Here is a 22,057-nt window from a genome sequence, read left to right on the forward strand (position 1 = left end):
AGTGAAAACATGGCTATAATATGTAGATGTATAATGCAGTGAAGCCATTCCCATTACCTAAACTTCCTCTATTAATATTTAGCCAAGGTATTTTCATAATATCAGAAGCCCCCAATATTTGATTAAGATCTAATTACCAAGGTCCAAAGACAGCTACAGTCTTAATATCAAATAATTGCCTTTTGTAAAATCTGAAAAACCTGTTTGACCTGTACAAAGACCAGGCATTTGTTATTATTGTAAATAAGAAAAGCAGGTGCTTATTTTTCAGAGGGATTCAGGGTTGTCAACATTCATAACCTCTTTGTGGTTTTTAGAGCTATTTTCCAACCCCCAAATGGCCACAGAACTTTAACTCAAACAGTGGCAAATGGCAAATAAAGTGAGTAGTAATAATGTGTTATAAGTATTTTATTTTTTTAAAGTTTTCCAAATGAATGAATCTCTGCCATGCAGATTAAGAGCACACCAACCTACAGTGAGAAAAACAGACATCACTTGTAACTATCAACTGAGCATTTTCTGACCATCCATTCTGATGGTCTACCTATATTAATATCTGTGGAGAATTTGAAATAATTTAGAGGGATAAGATACCTGCCTTTGAGATATTTTCAAAACCAAAGCACATTTGGTATAACCAGAGTCTAGTTGTGAGAAATAGATTAACATCTTTGTTTTTAATGAGATAAAGAATATGGCCAACTAAAAAGTTTCAGCCATAAGATATGGGAGGCAGAGGAAAACGAAGTCAAAGATGACTCCAAGGTCACAAATATGGAAAGAAAATAACAAGGTCCGGAAATAATCAAAAGTTTTATTAGGGACTTTCAGCTGGGGAGAGGAAGACTGGCGAATGCAACAATTAGCTCTGTGTTTTCCTGCCTGTGTGGGACTGGACCAGATGGTGCCTTCCACCTCTGCAAGCTATGATTCACATCTAATTTGAGATATCAGTTATCTCTGTATCTTAGTGGAGCTATCCTAAAGAAAACAAGGCAAGTAGGCAAAGTCACATGGCTAGTAAGTGATAAAAAAAAAAAATCTGAATTCAAAACCCTTTTTTAAACCACTGTACAAACTGTCTCCCTTGATGTTCTTATCTGAGACTACCAATAAGATATGTAAAAGATACCCATGTCACTTATATACAAGATATGTAACATTTATGTACAAGATAGTGTGTATTTTCTTATCACCTTAACTAATTTTTTGCTATATATAGTTAGATACTCTGGTTTGTCTAGATATGTGTCTATATCAGTGAGAAAGTATGAAATATGTGTAACTAAAAATAATATCTAGTATATAAATTTCAAGGAAAGATAGCAATTAAAGTAATAAATTAGCATTCATATTTTGAAAAAACAATGATATTATCACCTCAATTGAAGACTTCTTTGAATGCAGGTGTCCCTACTTTAAAATGTAACTAGGCCTAAATCACTATTGTGACATGCAATATATATATAAAATGAAAATGTTTATGATCATAATTCAAATATTCACATTTAATGAAAACACTCCAATGTATAAATTATTACAATTCTCAAGGGTCACATGGCCATAGTTTGAGATTTAGCCATAATAGAAATATTTTGAATTTGTACATGATCCTAAGAAATTTGTAATTCTTTAATATTTATTTCTATTACACATCTTTTCATGAAGAAGAGAAGGGGGGAAATGACCCTACTGCTAGGCAGGAAAATGAATTTTCTAATTTCTTCTGTCTACCTAGAAATTTCTCATATGAAGATCTCCAGGAGAGGTATTTCACTTTGGACCACGGGATAAAACAACTGAGAAAAACCAGAGCTCTGACATCCAGACCCTGAAACCTTAGGTGACATTCCATGAGCATCTAGCACAGAGTAATTGTGTCTGTCAGGTGGAGCCATGGTAGAGTGTGGAAATTACACGGCCCCCAGGACAGCACTTTCATTTTCATAGGGACATGTATCAGTGGCCATAATCAGCTAACAGCCTGGATGAGAGAGATCTCAGGACTCCATTATGATCAAGAAATAGACACGCTTTCTGGGAGCATATGGCTGTCCTGTTTTAGGTGCAGCCTCTCAAACAGCAGGGCTGCGATACCATGGATACCACACCTCTTGCCCATATTTGCACTTAATATGTTATTTCATTTTATTTGTTTGCCTAAGGAGGGGGCAAATAGCATTTGCACTAAGGCTTTGGTAAATGAGTCGATAATGTTTAAATAATGGGGAGAATGGCATGCTATGTGCTAAAGAGTAGAAGAGTCTCTGAGAGGAGAAAGAATGGGGCTCCTGCATGAATCCACAGCTGCGCTTGAGATCCCTCTACATTTTCTGTCGCAATAGGGTCAGGATTTCCCTGTTGTCTTATTTTCTTCTCTCTGGAAGTCCATTCCTCTAAAACACACTTGCCTGGAGCTGAGATCACAGCAACTGTGCTCCTTTATTTGATTCTGGACGTATTTGGTATTTTTTATTCTGTGAATTTCATATTCTGGACTTGGTAAATCTTGGACGTTTTGGGACAGAGAAGCTGTGTTGAGAGTAGAAAACCAGGATGCGCTAGAGAACAGGGCCTGACAAGGAAGATTGTTTCTTCTAAGAAAAGGACCATCCCTATTCTTCATTCTCCAGGGAAAGGACACTTGACCTTTGCCATAGTCAGGGTTTTGGGCTGACAGGTGCTGGTCACTGCAGGGGGGTTCTCTGGTGGAGGGATAACAGAGGCCAAGGGAGAGAGAGGCAAGAGGGCAATAAGGAAAGAGTCTGAAGAAATAAGGAAGTAACAGTAAAAGGAATGAGTTGGATCCTCTGTAGGACAGAATGTACGAATTTGGTCATTTCAGGAAACACAAATTAAAAGGGACAAAAAAAAAGTAATCCTAGTGTAGGTCATCCAGTCATTGTATGTTAAACCTACTACCAAGCATCAGAATCACGGAAGTGCTTGGGAAAGAGCTGGTGTATGCCATACTGTAACTTCAGCATTAGAATGAGAAATACTCTTGAAATTATCATTATTAGCATATTTTCAAGTTTAGGGGAAGAAAAACCGCGGAGACTACGCTAAAATATTTTTCATTACAGAGTGCACTGTAGAAACTCGACTAAATTAGCACTGAATACTTTTTTTAGGGATTAGGAGTTATTGAATTTTGGTAAAGGCTATCAAGAAGAGAGAGTGAGAGCATATTAGATCTGGCATTAGAAAAGGTTGGAGGGAAAACTGGATATATAGGAGCCTACCTGCCAATTATGAAAACCATTCTTTGACCATGGATTGACAGCAAAAATTAAATTTGCAATAGGGGGAAAAAAACCTATGTTCTTGTCTCAGTTTTAAGACTTACTGACTGTGGCACATATTTTCATTTCTCTGAGACTATTTCTTTATCTGTACCTATAAATGGCTCTTTAAATTTCTTTATTATTTTCATCATTACTGATATGACACATGTTCACCAAGTAAAAGGGAAACAAGTGTACATTTGGTTTTATATACATATAATGCATATGCATTTAATTATGCATATCTGAACATTGGCTGGTTTTGATTTCAATATTGGTTCTAAAATGAAGAAATATAGAATTCACTTGCTAAAAGTGGTATCAGAATCTTATGCTGTATCTTAAATCATGCCATTTTATTACTTAGTACTTCTTATCAATTTTTTATTCTTTATTACTCTGCTTTTGTATCATTGCTGGTGTCTCAGGAAGGCATTCTCTTTATCTGATTGACAACCACACCAGAGTATGGGTCCTTCTGAATTTGCACTGTAGAAGTAAAACTGACTAGCTTTTCTTGAGCTTCAAAAATTGTACCTTTAGGACGGTAGGGAATGTGAAAATCAGTCACACAAAGAACAACAAAACCATTTGGGATGCTGAATCTGAAGAAGAGAATTCTAATGGGAGAAGTAAGAATTTTATCAAAGAATTGGGATGGCATCATGCAGAGAAAGGACCTGATTTATTTGTTGTAGTTCCAGTTGGTAGAACTGAGTAGATTTGGGCTTAATAATTTGAAGGACTTATATTTCGTATATAACGGTCAGGCAGGAGTGGTGGAAAGAGCATACATTTGTAGTCAGCACTAAGTTAAATCTGAATTCTGTACTGGAGTCTTAGCTTTCCCATCTTTAATATGGAAGTTATTACTGCATTGTGGAAGCCAGTGGAAGTGGTAAGAGGTAAAAGTATTAGTTTGGGTTAAATTTTCTTAATCTCTAAAGTCTAAGAGACAAATAAAAAGCAAAGAGAGAGGAAAAGAAGAATAAAATAAAATTCTGATAAAACCAAATTTAGACAAAGGAGAGACTAAAAATGTGGGAAATGTAGAAAAAAATAAGATCTAAACTGAAATATATTAGTAATTACATTAAATATTGAAGTTCTAAATATTCCAACTAAAAGACAAATATTGTCCAACTGAATTTTTTGAATCTATTACTTACAAGAGGTACACCTTATATATAAGGATACTGAAAGGTCGAAAAGTAAAAGGATGAACAAATCAACCCTACAGACAGTCAGAAGAAAGCTGGTGTAGCCATACTAATCTCAGAGAAATTGGATAAATTTATTAATACAAGAAATATTACTTTAGATTAAAAATGGACATTTCATAAAAGTGGTCTATTCAGCAAGATGTAAAAATTCTAAATTGTGTGCATCTACTAGCATAGCTTCCAAGTGCATCTAATAAGTACCAAAAATTGACAAAGAAATAGAAAATTTCACAGAGTAGGAGACTTTAGCATATCTGATAGAACAAGCAAACAAAAATTTAGTAAAAATAGAGAAAAACAACTTGACCCAATTGAAATAATACAGACTACTATACACAACAACTGCAGAACACACCATGTTTTCATGTGACCATATATATGGTTGTATTTTTTAATCTCAACAATCTTCAAAAGACTGTATATCAAGCAGGGTGTGCACTGTAACTAGAGTTGAATTCAACTAAAAATCAATAAAAGAAAGAAAACTAGAAAACTCCCAAACATAAGGAAATTAAACAATATGCTTCTAAATAATCCCTAGGATAAATAAGAAATCTCAATGAAAATTATAAAATATTTTGAACTTAATGAAAATACTTTTCAAAACTCAGGGGGTGTTGTTCTATTAATAAGATTGTCTACAAGAGAGTGATAGAGAAATTGTTGATAGTTACACTTAAGAAAGTGTTGGAGATAATACAGATTAAATTTAAATGTGCATTGTGTTTGCAGCCATTACATTATATATGGGCAAAAAAAAATTGAGGAAATGTTCTTCCAGGATTCAAAAACTATTATCCAGTTCATCAAAGAAGTCATTCATGTCATTGTTAAATGGTGTATGTCGTTGTTTCACTTTCGGTTTATTAAATATCAACCAACATTCATGTTGAAACTACACTTGTTCATCTATGATGTAAGCTATTTCTTTGCTGAATTGGTTAGTAACTAAGCATTTATTTGGAGTCTAATTTTTTCAAAACATGGTTGAATCTCACCTATAAGTTAAAAATGCAAGAGTTCAGCAAAAATCAACAAAAGTATTCCACAAGAATCAATTAGCTACATGGAATTAACAATAAAGAGTAATGCATATTTTATTATTAATTCTGAATTATGTGCTACATATCCTTCATATCAGTAAAATTTATAACTTTTGTATGTGTATATATGCATACAATTTTTTGATACTCAGTTTCTAGCATGCCATTGGATATAGTGTTCTATTTACATAATAAACTTTATGTAAAACTCTCTGGCCATCTCAAATCATATAAGATCATAGCAGTAAGGGAACCGAAAGGCCAATCACTCCTCATTTTGCTAATGTGAAAATCCAGACGCTTAGAGTCAAGTGGCTCACTCAAAATTGCCCAACTCTTTAGAGAGAACAAAGCTGTGAAGTAGGAAAGAAAGTCTAAGACTTCACAAAGAGGTGACCTAAGTGCTAAAGTAATTTCAAACTAAAAAGTTGGCTTTCTAACGGTAGGGAATATAAATTTTTCTACAAATTATTAGCAGAGAGAAAAGGAGGAACAAATCCTATTTCTAATAAGTTTTGTGATGTTCTGGTCTAAATCAAAACCAATAAATTGCCATTGTAATCCATTTTATAACACCTTGCATTTATTTCTTCCCTCTGAAGTTGAAAAGTTTAATTTAAAATCTGTCTAAAAGCAATAAATATTGCACAGCTACTATAATCCCACAAAAAGAACATTTTAAGAACACAGTTCTCTGAATGCATATCCAAAATTTATAAACATCCCATCTGAGATGATAAAGATTTTTGGCAATGAAAAGCAACCTGCTTAAACTCATAAGGACTTAAAAAGGGAACTCCAGAACAGCATTGTATGGGAAAATTAGAGGAGGTATAATAATTTACAGGACTTTTTAAACTGAAATTTAACATATATGATCTACACTACATTATGAAAAGATTCTGGGAAGATTAAAAAGTGAAAGTGTTGTAGGTAGAAAAACCGAGCAAGTATATATAGGTCCACAATGAAAGAACAGAAAGATTAAGCTTTCATCCTTATCTTGGCTGCTGGAGACCTCAGCAGAGGCTTTGTGGTGGAAGATGACAGGATGCAGGCTGGATATTTATTGCAGAGCTGAGTGGCCACCATGTTCGTCACCACACCCAGATGCTCCAAGCTCTTCTCCACCATGGCAGAAGAGAAGTGGCATCCCATGAGTTTCATTCCCCATTAAGCTGGACAGAGACAGACAGTTGTCACAGTCCATTTCCACATCAATATCTGATTCACATGATAAAATGGAAGACATCTGTTACTCAATTTTGTTGAAGATCATAACAACTTCCCACTTTACAGATTAACTCTGACTAAAACATGTTATAGTCTGGAACTCGTGTTAACATTGCCACACTTAGTAAGTTGTGTTAAAACAACATCAAGTGAGCCAGCACAAAGTGTCAAGATCCTGGGGTCCCATGTGGACTCTGCCTCTTCCTACCTGAGTGACCTTGGGCAAGCTTCAGCTTTCCCATCTATAAGCAGGGATGATAATAATAGTACCTTTCTAATAACGTTGTTGTGAACATGGGTTAATATGTGTCATGTACTCTTAGAACAGAGCCTGACATAGTATAAGCACTTAGCAGGTGTTAGCAATTAGCCCTGTATTTTATATAGGAATATTAACAAAAGGAATGGCTTGCAAAACAAAGTGAATTTATTCACAAGGTGGAAATTTAAATATTTTATTACAATCACACACATTCTATTTTAGAGATTAAAATTTCTTTACAGGTCAAAAGTTAGTAAAGTATATTTGAAATTAACACCTCCCCTCTCACACCTTTAATCATATACCACTTCCCTAGAAAATCCACATACCTGAATAATGCTGAAAGAGTGAGGTGGAAGGAGAGAGAGAGAGATCAACCTAGCATCTTGGGATGTTTTATGCAATGAGATCAGAGATCTAAATTAAATGCTGGCGAATACTATTGAAAAGCATGATGTGAGCTGTTTGCTACATTTAGTACAGCAGCTGGGTATTATCCTGGACAGCTCACCACATTTCTGATCACAAATATCCTTGGAGAGTTTAGTGTATATTCTAAAAGAAGTGCACTCCTTCTGTTTGGTCATTTGGTCTCTTCTCAGATTCATTCTCTCTTTCTGTCTCTCTCTTCCTTTCTCTCACTCACTCTTTCTTTCTCTCTCTCTATATATATATATAAATACATACATATATACATATCTATAATTATGTATGTGTATGTAGTTATAACCTTATATGTATATATATATATATTGGCAGTAGTGTACCATAAAGGATAAAGCATAAACAAATCAAACTATATAATTTATTATTGATCTTTAATAAAAATATTAACAGTATATTTGTCTCTTTATTTAGGAATAGAGAAGCTTGCACAAAAAGGGAAATCATTGTCCCCTTTAGCAAGTATAACTGGAATATCACTCTTTTTGATTTTATCCATGTGTCTTCTCCTCTTATGGAAAAAGTATCAACCCTACAAAGGTACGTTAAAATTAGAAAAAAAATTAAATAGTTTTATATGTGTACTCAAAAGTATCTTACTGTGTTTTTTTCTTTCTTGATTATAGTTATAAAACAGAAGCTAGAAGGCAGGTAATGCATATGTTTCTATGAAAATAATGTTTTTCTTAAATGCTTTTCCCTCAATGATTAAGACTGACAGAAATGCCAATTTGTCTTTTCAGGCCAGAAACAGAATACAGGAAAGCGCAGACATTTTCAGGTAATGGTCAGGCTGAAAAGGGCTTTTATCAATGTTAATGTGTATTAATTAATATTGTTGATATCAATTATTTCATATAATGTACTGTTGATATAACAGAATTCACATGAGGTAATACTGGCAATCCCTTGGTGGGATTTCTGCCTTCACTTCACCAAGTGCTATCCCTTGTATTTGTTTTATCTAAGTCATAGAAGTCTGTAAGATAAGCCTGAAAGGCACTTTCAACTCCATTCTACAGACAGGAGAACCAAGGCTCAGAGAGGTTGTCACTTGCCCACCATCACTGAGTTCTGCTGAATCCTGTTCCATTTTTTTAATTCTTATTTTTTATTAAACTGTGGTCGATTTACAATTTTAGTTTTAGGTGTACAGTAAAGCAATTCAGTTATACATATACATACATGTATATATTTTCAGTTTCTTTACCATTACAGCTCCTTACAAGAAATTGAATATAGGTCCCTGTGCTATAGAGTAGGCCCTTGTTGTTTATCTCTTTTATATGTAGTAGTTAGAATCCTGTTCCATTGATCTTATTATTATTTTGAAAATGCCCAGCAATTCTCTCACTGTGTCAATTCCTAAGGCTGGAGCTCCATCCCAGGGAGAAGAAGAAAGGTTTGACAGGTGTGCTGCTGCTTTGTCCCCAGCGGTGCCCCTCACTGCTGACTTCTGACTCCCCACTGAGTCACAGTGATAAGTTAACGACGGGGCTTCTGCTCAGACCTCAGGGTCACAGGAACTGAGTTTCTGTCCTATATATACCACTTGCCCCTAATATTGCCTTGGGAAAATTGATTATTTTTCCTGACCTCTACTCATCTATACAATAGAGATCATAACTTCAGCCCAGTGTTGCTCTGAGAATTAAATGCAATGACGTAGATGGAGTGTCTAATATGATGCCCAGATGCTTAGTCAATGTGGGTCTTCTTCCTCTTATCCACTCCTTTCTCACAAATGACAGAATGTCAGGTTTCAGGGAGGCCCCAGAGACCATCTGGTTCCTGCCAACCACCCACTTCTGTCATTTTACAGATGATAGTTTAGGTGATATTGCACTTGTATTATATTTTGTATGTACGGGCAGCTATAGTTTTTATCTATTCTTATGAGTCCTGGTGGTGTCTGATAGATGTAGCAGAGAACTGTAGATACTATGGGTAGAGTAAGAGCTGCTGTGACTGCCAGACTGAAGCTTTAGCGTCCCAAGTCTCTGGTACCTGAGTGTTACAAAGGACAAGCCTGCCCACGTGTGTTTATTTGAATATACGATACACTGTTCCCACATCAGACTTGAAAAATAATTGTCCCAATTCAGTTTCAATTTTCAACTTCAAAAGGAGTGATTTCCAACACTACTTAGTGGCAACATGACTACAGGGGATTAGGAAATGTTCAATTGGTTTTATACACCTACCACTTGAAGCAAACGATAAAGGTAAGTTTTATAACATTTAAAAAAAAAATAGCAATTCAAGGCATTTGGTTTGTAAGTAGTATTTGTTTTCCATTTCAGGCCATGAAGATGCTTTGGATGACTTTGGAATATATGAATTTGTTGCTTTTCCAGATGCTTCTGGTGTTCCCAGGGTTGGTTTTCCTAGTGGCTGATTAGCCCAGAAGTAGCATTCTGCTTCACCAGAGGTGTAAGCAGCCTTTATTTAAACACATGGGCGGTGTGGTCAGATAGCTGCATTACCCTGAGCAGTGTTTATTCACTCTGTAATGAATGACATTGCCGGATCTGAGGGGCTAAATCGTCTTTCTCAGCCTCTATCTGTAACGCTAACACAAATAAGGAAGTTACATTGACTGATAAACAGCTCAGTGAAGAGAGAATTAAATAGGTTGAAAATCAAGAGAACTGAATAAATAGGGGACAGAGAGACCCTGGTTTAAATCATTCTACACCATTTTGATGACTGCAGCCTTTTGCTTGACTGACTCTCTTATTCAGTTTCCCCTTCATTTCCCCTTCATATCTCCTGAGGATACTGCAAAGACAATTTATTATACCATTGAAAGTACCTTATGCTCTTCAGAAGAAAGTTACCATATAAAGCCAGAGTATGCAGGTACATATCTGTATTTTTATCCTAAAGGTGCATGAGATATGAAAGGGAGAACAGTCAATACCATTTTTTTCAGTTTGCACAGACAAGGTCTTTTAAAGCAATCAGTTTGGTTTAACAGACATGCAGAATGTTTCTCTGAGTTAATCAGCTCATTGACATTTTTATAGATTTGTGCATAACTGACCTTTCCTCTGCTTTCTTATTCCCCTATGATTGTTCACTTAAGGAAGGGGCCAGAAATGGACTAGTTGCTTCTGGGCGTTCTCATTTCTTTTTTTAAAAAGAACTATTTGTCGTTAGGGATTGGTTATCCCAACTTGATCAGAGAATTCTATCAATGTGTAAGGTTCATCCAGTAAGTTACTTAGCCACAGGCTTTATTTCTCAAGTGCCATGCAAGTAACGGAGGATTGATTGATTTCACCCTCCTGTGGGTGGGTCATAGCACCAGTGCCCCCCTCATCACAAGTGAAGGGCAGAACTGCATTGCAAAATCTTTCAATGTCCTGTTCAGTCTCAGACAGGGAGGATTGGCTCACCCTTCACTTCTACAACAAAAAGACAAAAATAAATATTTGGTGGATCAGTTATTTCAGACAGCTTCTCACCATGACAGAAAGCACTCCTCTCAGGTGTGTCTTTTAAATGGGAGAGCAGGAAACTAGAGAGCTAATAAGCCTGAGAATTGAATTTCTAAACTCAAAAGTTTCTTCACTTAAAATAATGCATAGTTTTTATTCTTAGGAATACATTAGAAAAGAGTGAGATCTGTGTAAGAAACTTTAAACTTAGCCTTACAATTAATCAGTACTCAGTTTAAGGATTTTGTTGAGAGGCCCTCTATTTGCACAAAATTCACAGTTCTAAAGAACTGAGGCAGAGAAATGAGCGGTTGATTGCATATCAAGCCCCGTTTATTTCTGTCATAAGTAGATTTGGAACCAGGCCCATCTTCAAAGCTGAAAACTCCTGAGAAATCAGCTGAGGTCCTTCAGTAACAGTTCCAGGTGCTTTGAGGAGATGTGGGAAAACAACACCAGCAACTCAAGGAGGAGGTGGAGGACCAAACATGAGTAGGAGGATCTGTGTGAGAAACAGCCAGAAGGGCAGTTATGTGTGAAGATCAGCAGCCAAATGCAATGGCTTTGAGAAGAAAAGGAGTAATAAAAATAATGTCAAGATCTCAAAATGGAACTTAACAAGGGAAATAAATTGAATTACTAACTTTATGAGTTTTTAAAACCCAGAATCCTCTTTAAGCTTGTGGTACATGTACAGATGACTACGCCTCCTCTCTCTATTTGCTGTACATTTCATTGTCCATTTAGCACTTCTTTTTGGGAGTTGGACAGAAAGCAATGGCATGAAATGAACACATTTATTACTTGCTATCAGCTCGAATAGTAGGTTAGATGTGTAAGTCAGTCATTATCCATAGATTGCTTTTATCATAGCCCCTGAATACCTCTGTACCAAAGAAAATCAAGAGTTGACCTTAAACACAAAGTCTAAACCAAAATCCCCTTGACACAAAAATGATAGGATGAGTCACATAGCCTAGGACTGCCATAAGCACTTTAACAAGTGGAATGGAAACAAGGCAGTTTCCAGCAAAACCTAAAGCTAAGATGTTCCATTGGAACCTAGCAGGTAAAATTGGAGTGAGATAAATAACTCTTCAGATGATTTATCAAGGGCAAAATGTCTTCTAAGTGTATCTGTATAAATATAAAGGACTGAAAGTGGTCAGAAGTATGATGAAAATAGGATGAGTTTGGGATGAAGAGGGGAACCAGACTTCAGGTAAGTAATTGGAAAGCTGTGTTTACAAGAAGAACAGTATCAAGTATAGGGAATAGGAGTTAATAAAACACAAATACAAATTTCAATAAAATACATGTTGGTCTTAACCAGATAAATACACTACTATACTTTCCACATTCATCGAAGCCTTTAGTTTTTAGAGCCCGTTACTGCATTCAAACCAAAACATCTTCCTTTGTGTGTTTGTGTTTCTTGGTACTGTCTTTACTAATGTGCAGCATGATAAGGACTTTTGTTTATTCTTTCTTCCAAACCTTCCTTGCACATATGATTGGCAAATAGTGTCAAAAAGTTAACTGAGATGTAATATAAAAGCTAATATATATGGTGTCTGACCCAAACTGTCCTGATATCTTCTTTTTTTGCTATTTTTTAATTTGTGTTATATTTCCTTTACAATACTGCCAGCTTTTTTCTTAAATGGAGGGGAAAAAAGTGATAGTTTGTCTTGTGCTGACCTCATAGCTATGCCATTGCACAGACTACCATAGGGTAAGTGCAGGGAACTGTAGCAAGGAGGAGATGGACATTGAAGGGAAGTTCAACAATTCTAATTCTCTAATCTTCACAACTTCCAGTGTTTTCAACTGTGCAGCATAATGGAAATACTATTACTATTCGGCCAATTTTTTTTAATGTGCCCCATTTTCTAGATGCCAGCTAGGTCTGTTCCAGCCTCTGACGGTGTACCAGGGCAAGATTTGCACAGTACAATTTACGAAGTTATTCAGCACATCCCTGCCCAACAGCTAGACCGTCCAGAGTAAGTATGAACTTGCATTTTTTTTAATAGAAGTACAGTCAATTACAATGTGTCAATCCCTAGTGTATAACATAATGTCCCAGTCATGCATATACATACATATATTCATTTTCATATGTATGAACTTGCATTTGATGATGCTACTTTGAAAGGGCTCAGCCTTCAGCCCCCACTATCCCCAGAGTTTGAAAGACTCAGAATAAAAAATATTAAAATAACAAATTATAGCTTCTGTACATTTGAACACACTTCCCCACCTGAAAATAATTTTATGAATTAAAACAGGCTAACACAGAAGTATCTTCTGGGGCCATGCACATGTGGCAGTCCACATCTGGCCAGTGGACTAGATGCAGAGCTCTAGAATTCAGCATTTCCCCCAATGAATCCACATCTAGGAATGAAAGGAATCTTCAGGCTGGCTCTCAATCATTATCATCAAGATAATGTTTTCAGTGGCTGATGATGATTTTCCAGTGGCTACAGTGGTTTTAGAGCCAATGATCTGTCACTATAAATAGGACCAGGAAAAAAACAAACCTGCAAAATGTGCACAACACTGTCACCATTAAATGCCCACTGCTCATAAATAGATTCAAAGCAGTCTACTCCCAGGTCATTAGAACCATGGTGAGGACTGGCCTCACAGCCAGAGAAGTAAAACCTAAGCTGAGGCCAAAGCCAGGAAACTACTATCCAGTTAACGTCAGGGCTGACACCAAGGAGTCGCCTTCCCTCCCCAGCCGTGGAAAAACTAAGCCTACAGCCTTTTGAAATAATTAAATGAACTTCCCTTTTTTGTTGGCTGTAGCTGCCTGCAGGTGTAACTGCCACAAATCATCTTCCATCATTTCTGTATTTGTCATTTATTGACTTTGAAAAGAACATCAATAACCACACACAGGAACTTCCCCTTTGGCAAAAGAAACAGTTCTAGCAAAGTAATTCATGCACACCTCTGGGTAAATACCAAAAATAACAGCTAGCAGTGGATGAATGCATGAGAAATCGTCTTATGGGAGGAGACTCATTCCCGGGGGGGATGGGGATGATGCAGTCATTTGCGGGCTGAGTAAGTGGCCAGAGCGCCTCAGGGGACCCCTTCAGTGCATTCCTTTTGTCGCAGGGAGTCTGGAGAAAAGGAGGCAGGTAATTTAGGAGCAGACCCTGACAGAGCTGGGAGCTTTTGGTTTGAAAAGAAAAGAAAATTGCTTTACAGCATTATATTATTAATCTAGTAGAACACAATAGTGGAATAGTATTGCATGAGAGTTTAAAAAACTCTCTAAAATGATACCTAACACTCATTACTTTCTGGAATAGAATATGAAGGGATATTTTTACTGTTAAAAAGAAGAAATAGAAAGAATTTTCAGAGTATGTCTGCTTCCTGATTTTAAGATTGTATCCAGTTAAAAAATTTTACCCTATTTAAATTCATTTGTTTTTTCTATCTGTCCTTTATTCTATGTATCTTTTTTTTTTTTTTTCAGTTAGACTGAGGACAAACCAGATGAAAACTTGAGATTTATCTTTTAAGGCTCCCAATAATAAAATAAATGTTGATATTAAACTGTGGAATATGACAGCTACTGTTTCAGAGCACAAAAGAAAGTGATTTGGTGGATTTTGCATGTGGAAAAAAAAATGATTCCCTAAATTAAAAAAAAAAAAATCATCCTCTGAAACTACACTGCTTTCAGACATGAGCAATATCTTTTGAATTTCTTGGGAATATAAAACTTGATCTCAGAAATAAATCTTGTAAGTTGGAAATAAAGCAGAAAATCTCTTTTTATGCACAGAAAGGGCACCAGCTATTGAGGACCTGCTTCTCCCAGGGGTGTCCACCCCAGAACACCAACTCACACTCCCAGCCCCAGTGCCTCCCCTCTCATCTCTGTGGCCACTCTCTTGTCACCTCCATCTTCCCCACCTTCTGAGGAAGTTGCCCTTTGCATGTCTTTGTCTTCCAATGACTTTACCTCCATCCTGAGATTTCTTCCCTCTCTAAATCTGCCTTCTCTTCCTCTGTAAGACCGTCTCCCTTCTCTCTAATATCTCTTTTAAATTTTCCTCCTCTTTCTCTCCTCCAACTCATAACTTTAAAAAGTGTTGTTTTCCTTGAATATGAATATATAATACCTATTCTACATTTTTACAAACAAACAAGTAGACTATTTTCTTTTTATTTCATCAGAAACTGTTTTGTACTTATTTAATTTACAATCAATCCACAAACATTTCCAGGTCAGTAACTACATGCGAGGGATAGAGACCAACTAAGACTCAGTCTCTTAAGGATTTCATAGTTTTGTAGACTCCTGTTTGCTTATTTTAACTAAAGATCGATGGTCCTTAGTAGAATAAATATTCAATAGAGCAAACATTCCCTAAACATGCAGAAACCATTTTTCTTTACTGATTGCCTATGGGTTTTTTTTTCCTCTAAGTTCAATTAAATTTAAAGATCAATTTCATGAATAATGCAGTATTACAGGTGGTTAGTGGCTGTCCCCACCCTCAACCCCCAAAGTAAATATGCAGCTCTGGGTAAGGAACTGTAACTTACTGCTTTCTTGTACCTCTATTTGACAGTTGGTTCTGAGGTAGGAAAGACAGCCGAAGTATTTTTTATTTGGCTCTTAGACTGTTCTTTTCATTACTGCATGTGTCTATTACCTAACTGGAGTGGTGTTTAACAAATTGGTAAGTTGGCCTGGGTTCATATTCTAGTACTCAGCCCAGCTGCTTGTTTATTGAACTGCATTTCTTTGAATCCTGTCTGTTGACCTCATTAAATGCTCTGGTGCGGTTTGCTTTGAACCCGACTTGTTCACACGATATTCAAGTAAGTAGATCTTTTAGTTTCAAAAGGAATTTTTCTACAGAATTTAGTGATTGCTTATTCTTTTATACTTACTGGTTTGTAAATGTGATTTTCTTGAACTAGTTCAAAACACTCATATTGTTTGCAGCTATGGAAAGGAATAAAAGAATTTAAATTTCTTCAACCCGTAGAACTGGACATCTATAGAGAGCATTTTACGTCTCTCTTCACCAGGTGAGCATTCATGGGCAAAGTAATGCATCGGAGTTAAGTAATGAAAGCACATTTTGAAGAAAAGCAGTGGAAATATATACTTATCCGGAGTCACTGAAGAAATCAAGCCCAATACCTTTTACTCATCACGCCTTTTAATGCAGAAGAGTCATTTATAAAAATCAGACTGCAGGTTTTCCCTCCTACACACGATGCATTGTGCTATGGAGGAGCATGGTGGAGAGAGTTCTCAATGGACAGTCTTCAGCATGCTGATGGGGAGGAAGAAAAGGACAGACGAGACTTTCCAATTACTTTTTTTTTATCAAATTCTCTACAAAGCTCAATTAATTCTAATCTATATTTTCCCTTTCATCAACACTGATTCTATCCCCTCTAACCTGTAACAGTGGAAACCTTATATTTGTAAAAGTTTCATCAGCCTTTGTATTACAAAATTCCTATTACTGTTAAGATTGCTGTATTTATTTTTTAAATTTATTCCCAAACTTCCTTCTTGCTATTTGTACCACAGAATAATAAAGATAATTGTCACAAATGCAAGACTGCGCCTTCTCTTAGATTGTCAATCACCAATGGCATTGTTGAAAAGGCTTGTAAAACACTGAAGGAAATGACTTATTAAAGTCTCATTTTTATTTTTGTTCAAGGAAAGATGGGTTCAAATAAATTATTCTGTTTTTACTTTTATATGGCCTTGATTCTTTGTCTTGTAGAGTAAATTTTACATAAAAGTCAGATTATAGAATTAGATTTTGTAATCCTTATTTCACAGTGTGCATCAAAGAGAACTACTAAAATAAGACTTTGCTTTGACATGGCTATTTAATTTTCAGGCTTGAAACTTTTACTTTATTGATTTGTAGATTCTGGGAAAGGCCTCCCTCCTTGTATTTTGCTATATTTTTTTAAAACATCAGTTAGAAACTAAGTAGTAGAGCTAAAAACCACCACTTTATAACCCCCAAATGGAGTAACTGATTCAGATAACAATTATCATTAGGTAAGCTTGTGAGGTAAAGGTACCAGATAAAACTACGAGATCCAAGGTTCAGGTTGCAGAAACTCTGTGAGGGGAAGGTGGTCTGAGGCCTAGAGAGAAGCAGGTACACAAAATGGCACAAGGCAACTGTTCAGGGTGCAGTGAAGCCCAAGAAGTGGGGACAGAATGCTCATCTGTCTTCTAGATCTTGAAGACGAAAGACAAATATTTATGTTTATTGACATTGGCTACAGACACTGACCTGGCAGTACTACTCTTTGGGATTTTATTCTGGCCAAATAAAGGTAGAAACAGCCCAAATATACAACAATGAGAGATTTTAAAATGACATAAGGTCCATTCAATGGCCTACCTTGCAACTATTAAAAAAGAACAAATATGACTACATTTTTTTTACTTGAAACCATATCTCATGGTCTATTATTTTATACAGAAGAAAGAAATCAAAATAACAACATTCCTTTTTGAAAGTATTTCAAGTGAACCACTATATTTATACTGTACCTCCCATGTTTTTGTAGAATCACATATTTTATAGAAATCCTACAACCTACCCTTTCTTCTTTCCCGGTCTTCTTTCTCTACCACTCTTACATATCTTTTTGCCCATTGTTAAATATATAAATATGTATTTATAGATATACTTGGAATATATTTTTATATATTTATGTATATGTGTGTATACACACACACACACACACACATACTTGAAAGTGCAGAAGACTAACCATAAGACAATTAAAATTACCTGTAGAGAGTAGATCTGAAATGTTCTCATGACAAAAAAATTGTAATTATGTGCGGTGATGGAGGTGTCACTAACTTTATTATGGTAATTATTTCACAATATATATATGCACCAAATCACCACACCTTAAACTTACAAACTGTTATATGTCAATTATATCTCAATAAATGTGAAAAAATAATACAAAATCACTTGTAATCTCACCTCTCAGAAATAACCTGTTAGCATTTTCCCAGGCTAGTTATGCATACATTTATTTCTACTCCTTCCAGTTCCAGAAAGGATTTATGGTAGCTCATGTAAATGCATAATATGTCAAGATAAAATAAACCCCCCAAAATAAAGGTTATAAAACAAGATGAAGAAACAATGAGAGTTTACAAAGGCAAAGCGAAATTAGAAATGAGGTTAATAACCTGTATGATGAATTCTCTTTAATCTGGGAGTATTGCTTTATGCACTGAGATCATGCAGCATATACAGGTGGATATCTAAGGAGGGGCCTCTAAACTGAATGTGATTTGTAGTTGTCAGAGGCAAAGAAACATTGCAATCTCACTGCAGGGTTAGGAGAGAGCAGATCAACTTTCCGGTCACCCACTCACTAAGGGTCCATCGGCCTCTCCCTCCTTTCCCAAACTGAATCCCCTCCCTCAAAAAGCCCTGTATCTCTTAGAGAGCAAATACTAATTATAATGAGCTATGCTCCATCTCTGTGTTCCCTTTCCTAGCCCCAAGTCTGGGACACTTCAAACCATTGACAGTCTTAAATAGGTAATAATACGTTATTACCTATTTCTGGAATAGGTAATAATACATTCACATTATTCACAAATCAACATTCTATAAAATGTCTGCACTAACATAGCTGTTCTTACTAGTTTTTAGTTTGGTTTTTGATTTGGCTACTTCTGTGCCTCCCTCCAGAGTTTCTTACCACAAACCAAAGGAAATACACTTACATTTTCAAACTCACTTTTCAATCACTTGTAATTCCTTTCATTTCTGTATCTCTCTCTAACACACAAAAACACACAGACTCTCTTAGCGCATGGTTCCACTCAAAGCAGCAAGGAATTGCTGAAGGGAGAAATGTGAAAGGATCTAGAATCCAATTAACTTTTGCTGTCACTGGTGTGTAACACTGGATGACTCACTGCTTTTTTAGTAAATGGGGATGAAAATCTCATAAATTAATCACGGTTTCCAAGGGAAGGGATGAACCAAACCCAGATGTTCACCTAATTAACAAATTAATCTTTAAAAACCAGCTTCAAGTTCTTTCCTCATTACTAAACATAATCTTAGCTGTTGTTAAAATTTTTTACCTTTGTTACTTCTTCTAACTTGGAATAGAATCATTCCTCTTGCTTATTATTTTTAAAGAGTATATCCTACTGATTGACTTTTAAGCAAAAAATTAAAATACTTATGAATAAAATACTTTTCCTTGTTTTTCTAACATTTGTGCACTTCCATTTAATAAGACAATTTCACTTAAAATAAACTGCACACATACACACTCCAAGAAGGTTCATGTGATCCCTCAGTTCTACAAGATTGTGCACCTTATAAGGTTCTGTTTAGTAAAATTGAGTGATAATGCAGTACATGGCATATAAGTAGCCATTTTATCGTATGTTCTTAAAGATTTATTTTTAGAAAGTTTTAATTTTCTGCTTCTGTATGCTTCTACTTCTATGCATCCCTGTGAAATCCTATGTGATTCTTATATACTCCTCTAAAGTTCATGTTCAAATATACTTGAATGTATATGTTTTAGTTTCATGAGGAAGAAAGCAATTTCTTTCACATAAGCCGACACAGAAATCAGACCCAGCACTTGGATTTAGCACACTCTCCTGCCTTCTCATCTCCCAGATACACTCTTTATTGGAATTACCGTGTTAACTGTGAAATTTACAAATACTTTTCGATCCATTACCCTCATTGATCTTCACAAGAAACTTGTGGACTAGAACAAGCATACCTGCTTTACAGATGAAGGAACAAATATTCAGGAAGTTAAAAGACTTTCCTAAAGTCACCAAACCAGTGAGTGGCAGAGCTGATCTTGAAACCTGACCTGTCTCCAAGTCCAGGATCTACTCCAACGCACCGCGTGATTTCTCAGGACATGGCCTTTGGGAGTGGCGTGCACACCAGTATTTCTCCAGTAAGCCTTACCTTGGGAGCTTCATTAGTTTCATATACCATTGGGTCCCTAGAAAGCAATTTACAGTCGTCCCTCAATGTCCAAAGAAGATAAATTCCAGGATCCCCAATGGATACAAAATCTGTGGATGCTCAAGTCCCTTATATAAAATGTGTAGTATTTGCATATAGTCTACACAATCCTCCCATATACTTTAAATCATCTTTGATTACTCATAATACCTAACAAAACATAAATGCTATGTAAATTGTTGCAAATACAATGTTAGTGCTATGTAAATAGTTGCCTGAACAGCAAATTCAAGTTTTGCTTTGGGGAAATTTCCGGAATATTTTTTTAGTATTTTCGGTCTACTGCTGGTTGAATCCATGGATGCAAAACCCGCAGATATGGAGAGCTGACTATTTATCTGTTTTTGTTTCTGTTTGAAAACGTTCTCATTTGAATATGCTCCCAGGGAAGATGACAGCTCTATTGCTCACCACACAACAGGCCATAAACTGGCAGATTGGTCTTCCCTGCAGGAGAATTCCACTTTAGATTTATGAGAGAGGTTTTCTGAAGCTTAAGAGCGGTCAGTTCCTTAAATCTACAAAAACCAGTTATCCCAGGAAGTGGGGACTTCAGAGACCGCACCCCCACGATAGCCAAATCTTCTGAGTGTCCCATATGGTGGCATCTATCCCATCCCATCCCATACACTGTTTAGAGCACAGACAATAAATGGTTTTTGAATTGTAATAAATTGGATTACCTGCACTTTGTATATTTAAAGAAGACACCATGGATAGGAGGCAGATAAATTACTGTTTCCAATAATCTTCCAATCCTTTGAAATTGACTCTCAGGACACTTGATGACTTTGGGAGTTATTTTTCCTTGCTTCCTGAACTGGGACATCCATTTCTTTTCCCAAGTTAAGGAAGTTTTCAGCTATTATCGCTTCAAATAAGTTTTCTGCCCACTTTCCTGTCTCTTCTCCTTCTGGGACTCCTGTAACACTAGTATTAGTACTCTTGATATTGTTCTAGAGGTCTCTTAAACTGTCCTCATTTTTTAAAATTCTTTTTTCTTTTTTCTGTTCAACTTGGGTGATTTCTGCTATCAGTCGTCTAGTTCATTGATTCATTTCCCTATGTCATATAATCTACAGTTGATTCCTTCTAGTTTTTTGTTGTTGTTGTTTTGATTATTGTATTCTTCAGGTCTGTTTAGATTTTCTTCATATTTTCTAACTCTTTGTCAGACTTCTCAGAGTGTTCATCCATTCTCCTCCATCTAGCTTCTTTATCATCATTACCTTGAACTCTTTATCAGATAGTTTGCTAATCTCCACTTCTCTCAATTATTCTTCTGGGTTTTTATCTTGTTTCTTTGTTTGGAACATATTCATTTGTCTCCTCACTTTGCCTAAGTCTCTGTGTCTATTTGTATGTATTAAATAGTCCAGTTACATTTCCTAATCTCGGAGAGGTGGTCTTCTGTAGGAGACATCCTTTGGGGCTCAGCAGCAGGCTCCCCTCTGGTCACCAGAGCTATATGCACTAGGGGTGCCCCTACGTGCGCTGCGTGGCTCTTCTGTGTGGTAGGGACAACTACTCTGGGCACACTGGTAAGCAGGGCTCGTCCCTGGCCCAGTTGTCTGTGAGGCCCTGCCTTGTGTAGTGGCTGTGGGCCCACTGGAGGGCAAGGTAGGCTTCCTGTGAGTTTGCTGTGCAGCCGGGCTGCTGGTGGGTGGGGCAAGATCTTGGCGCCTATAGGACAGAGGGAAGATTCCGAAATGGTGCTTGCCATTGCAAGTATCATCACAGTAAAACAAGCTCCAGAAAGTGGCTGCCACCAGTGCTTCTGTCCCTCATGGGAGTCCCACTTACCTCCTGCTCCCTGGGAGGTTCTCAAAGATCAGCAAGTGGGTCTGACCCAGGTTCCTTTCAAACTGCTGCTGTGTGCTGGGACTCAGAGCATGTGAGATTTTGTGCATGGCCTTTAAAAATGGTGTCTTTGTTTCCTATAGCCCTCCAGCTCTCCTGAACGTTAGCCCCGCTAATTTTCAAAACCAGATGTTCTGGGGGCTCATCTTCCCAGTTCAGGACTCCTGGATTGGGAAGCCCAGTGTGGGGCG

At 36.6% G+C, this 22,057-nt stretch overlaps 1 protein-coding gene and 1 long non-coding RNA gene across 13 annotated transcripts in view; one reads left to right on the forward strand and one right to left on the reverse strand.

Moving 5' to 3' along the window:
• HEPACAM2 (HEPACAM family member 2) overlaps positions 1–16,698 on the forward strand; it is a 46,619-nt gene extending 29,921 nt beyond the window's left edge. For 5 of the 12 annotated variants that reach the window (XM_031454911.2, XM_031454910.2, XM_031454903.2 and 2 more), the window contains 6 exons: positions 7,910–8,035; positions 8,122–8,146; positions 8,239–8,276; positions 9,799–9,872; positions 12,835–12,944; positions 15,966–16,698. In XM_031454911.2, coding sequence (XP_031310771.1) covers positions 7,910–8,035; positions 8,122–8,146; positions 8,239–8,276; positions 9,799–9,872; positions 12,835–12,944; positions 15,966–15,981 — 389 coding nt within the window. In that variant the 3' untranslated portion in view covers positions 15,982–16,698. Of the gene's footprint in view, positions 1–7,909; positions 8,036–8,121; positions 8,147–8,238; positions 8,277–9,798; positions 9,929–12,834; positions 12,949–14,437; positions 14,526–15,922 lie in introns of those variants that run through there. The other 7 variants (XM_031454906.2, XM_031454909.2, XM_031454907.2 and 4 more) reach the window with 5 other exon arrangements.
• The window catches only part of LOC135321700 (uncharacterized), a 31,885-nt gene continuing 21,076 nt past the window's right edge, over positions 11,249–22,057 (reverse strand). The window contains exon 2 of the long non-coding RNA XR_010381698.1: positions 11,249–11,440. This is a non-coding gene — a long non-coding RNA (uncharacterized LOC135321700). The remainder of the gene's footprint in view (positions 11,441–22,057) is intronic.

Source organism: Camelus dromedarius, chromosome 7 (assembly GCF_036321535.1).
Source record: "Camelus dromedarius isolate mCamDro1 chromosome 7, mCamDro1.pat, whole genome shotgun sequence".
NCBI lineage: Eukaryota > Metazoa > Chordata > Mammalia > Artiodactyla > Camelidae > Camelus > Camelus dromedarius.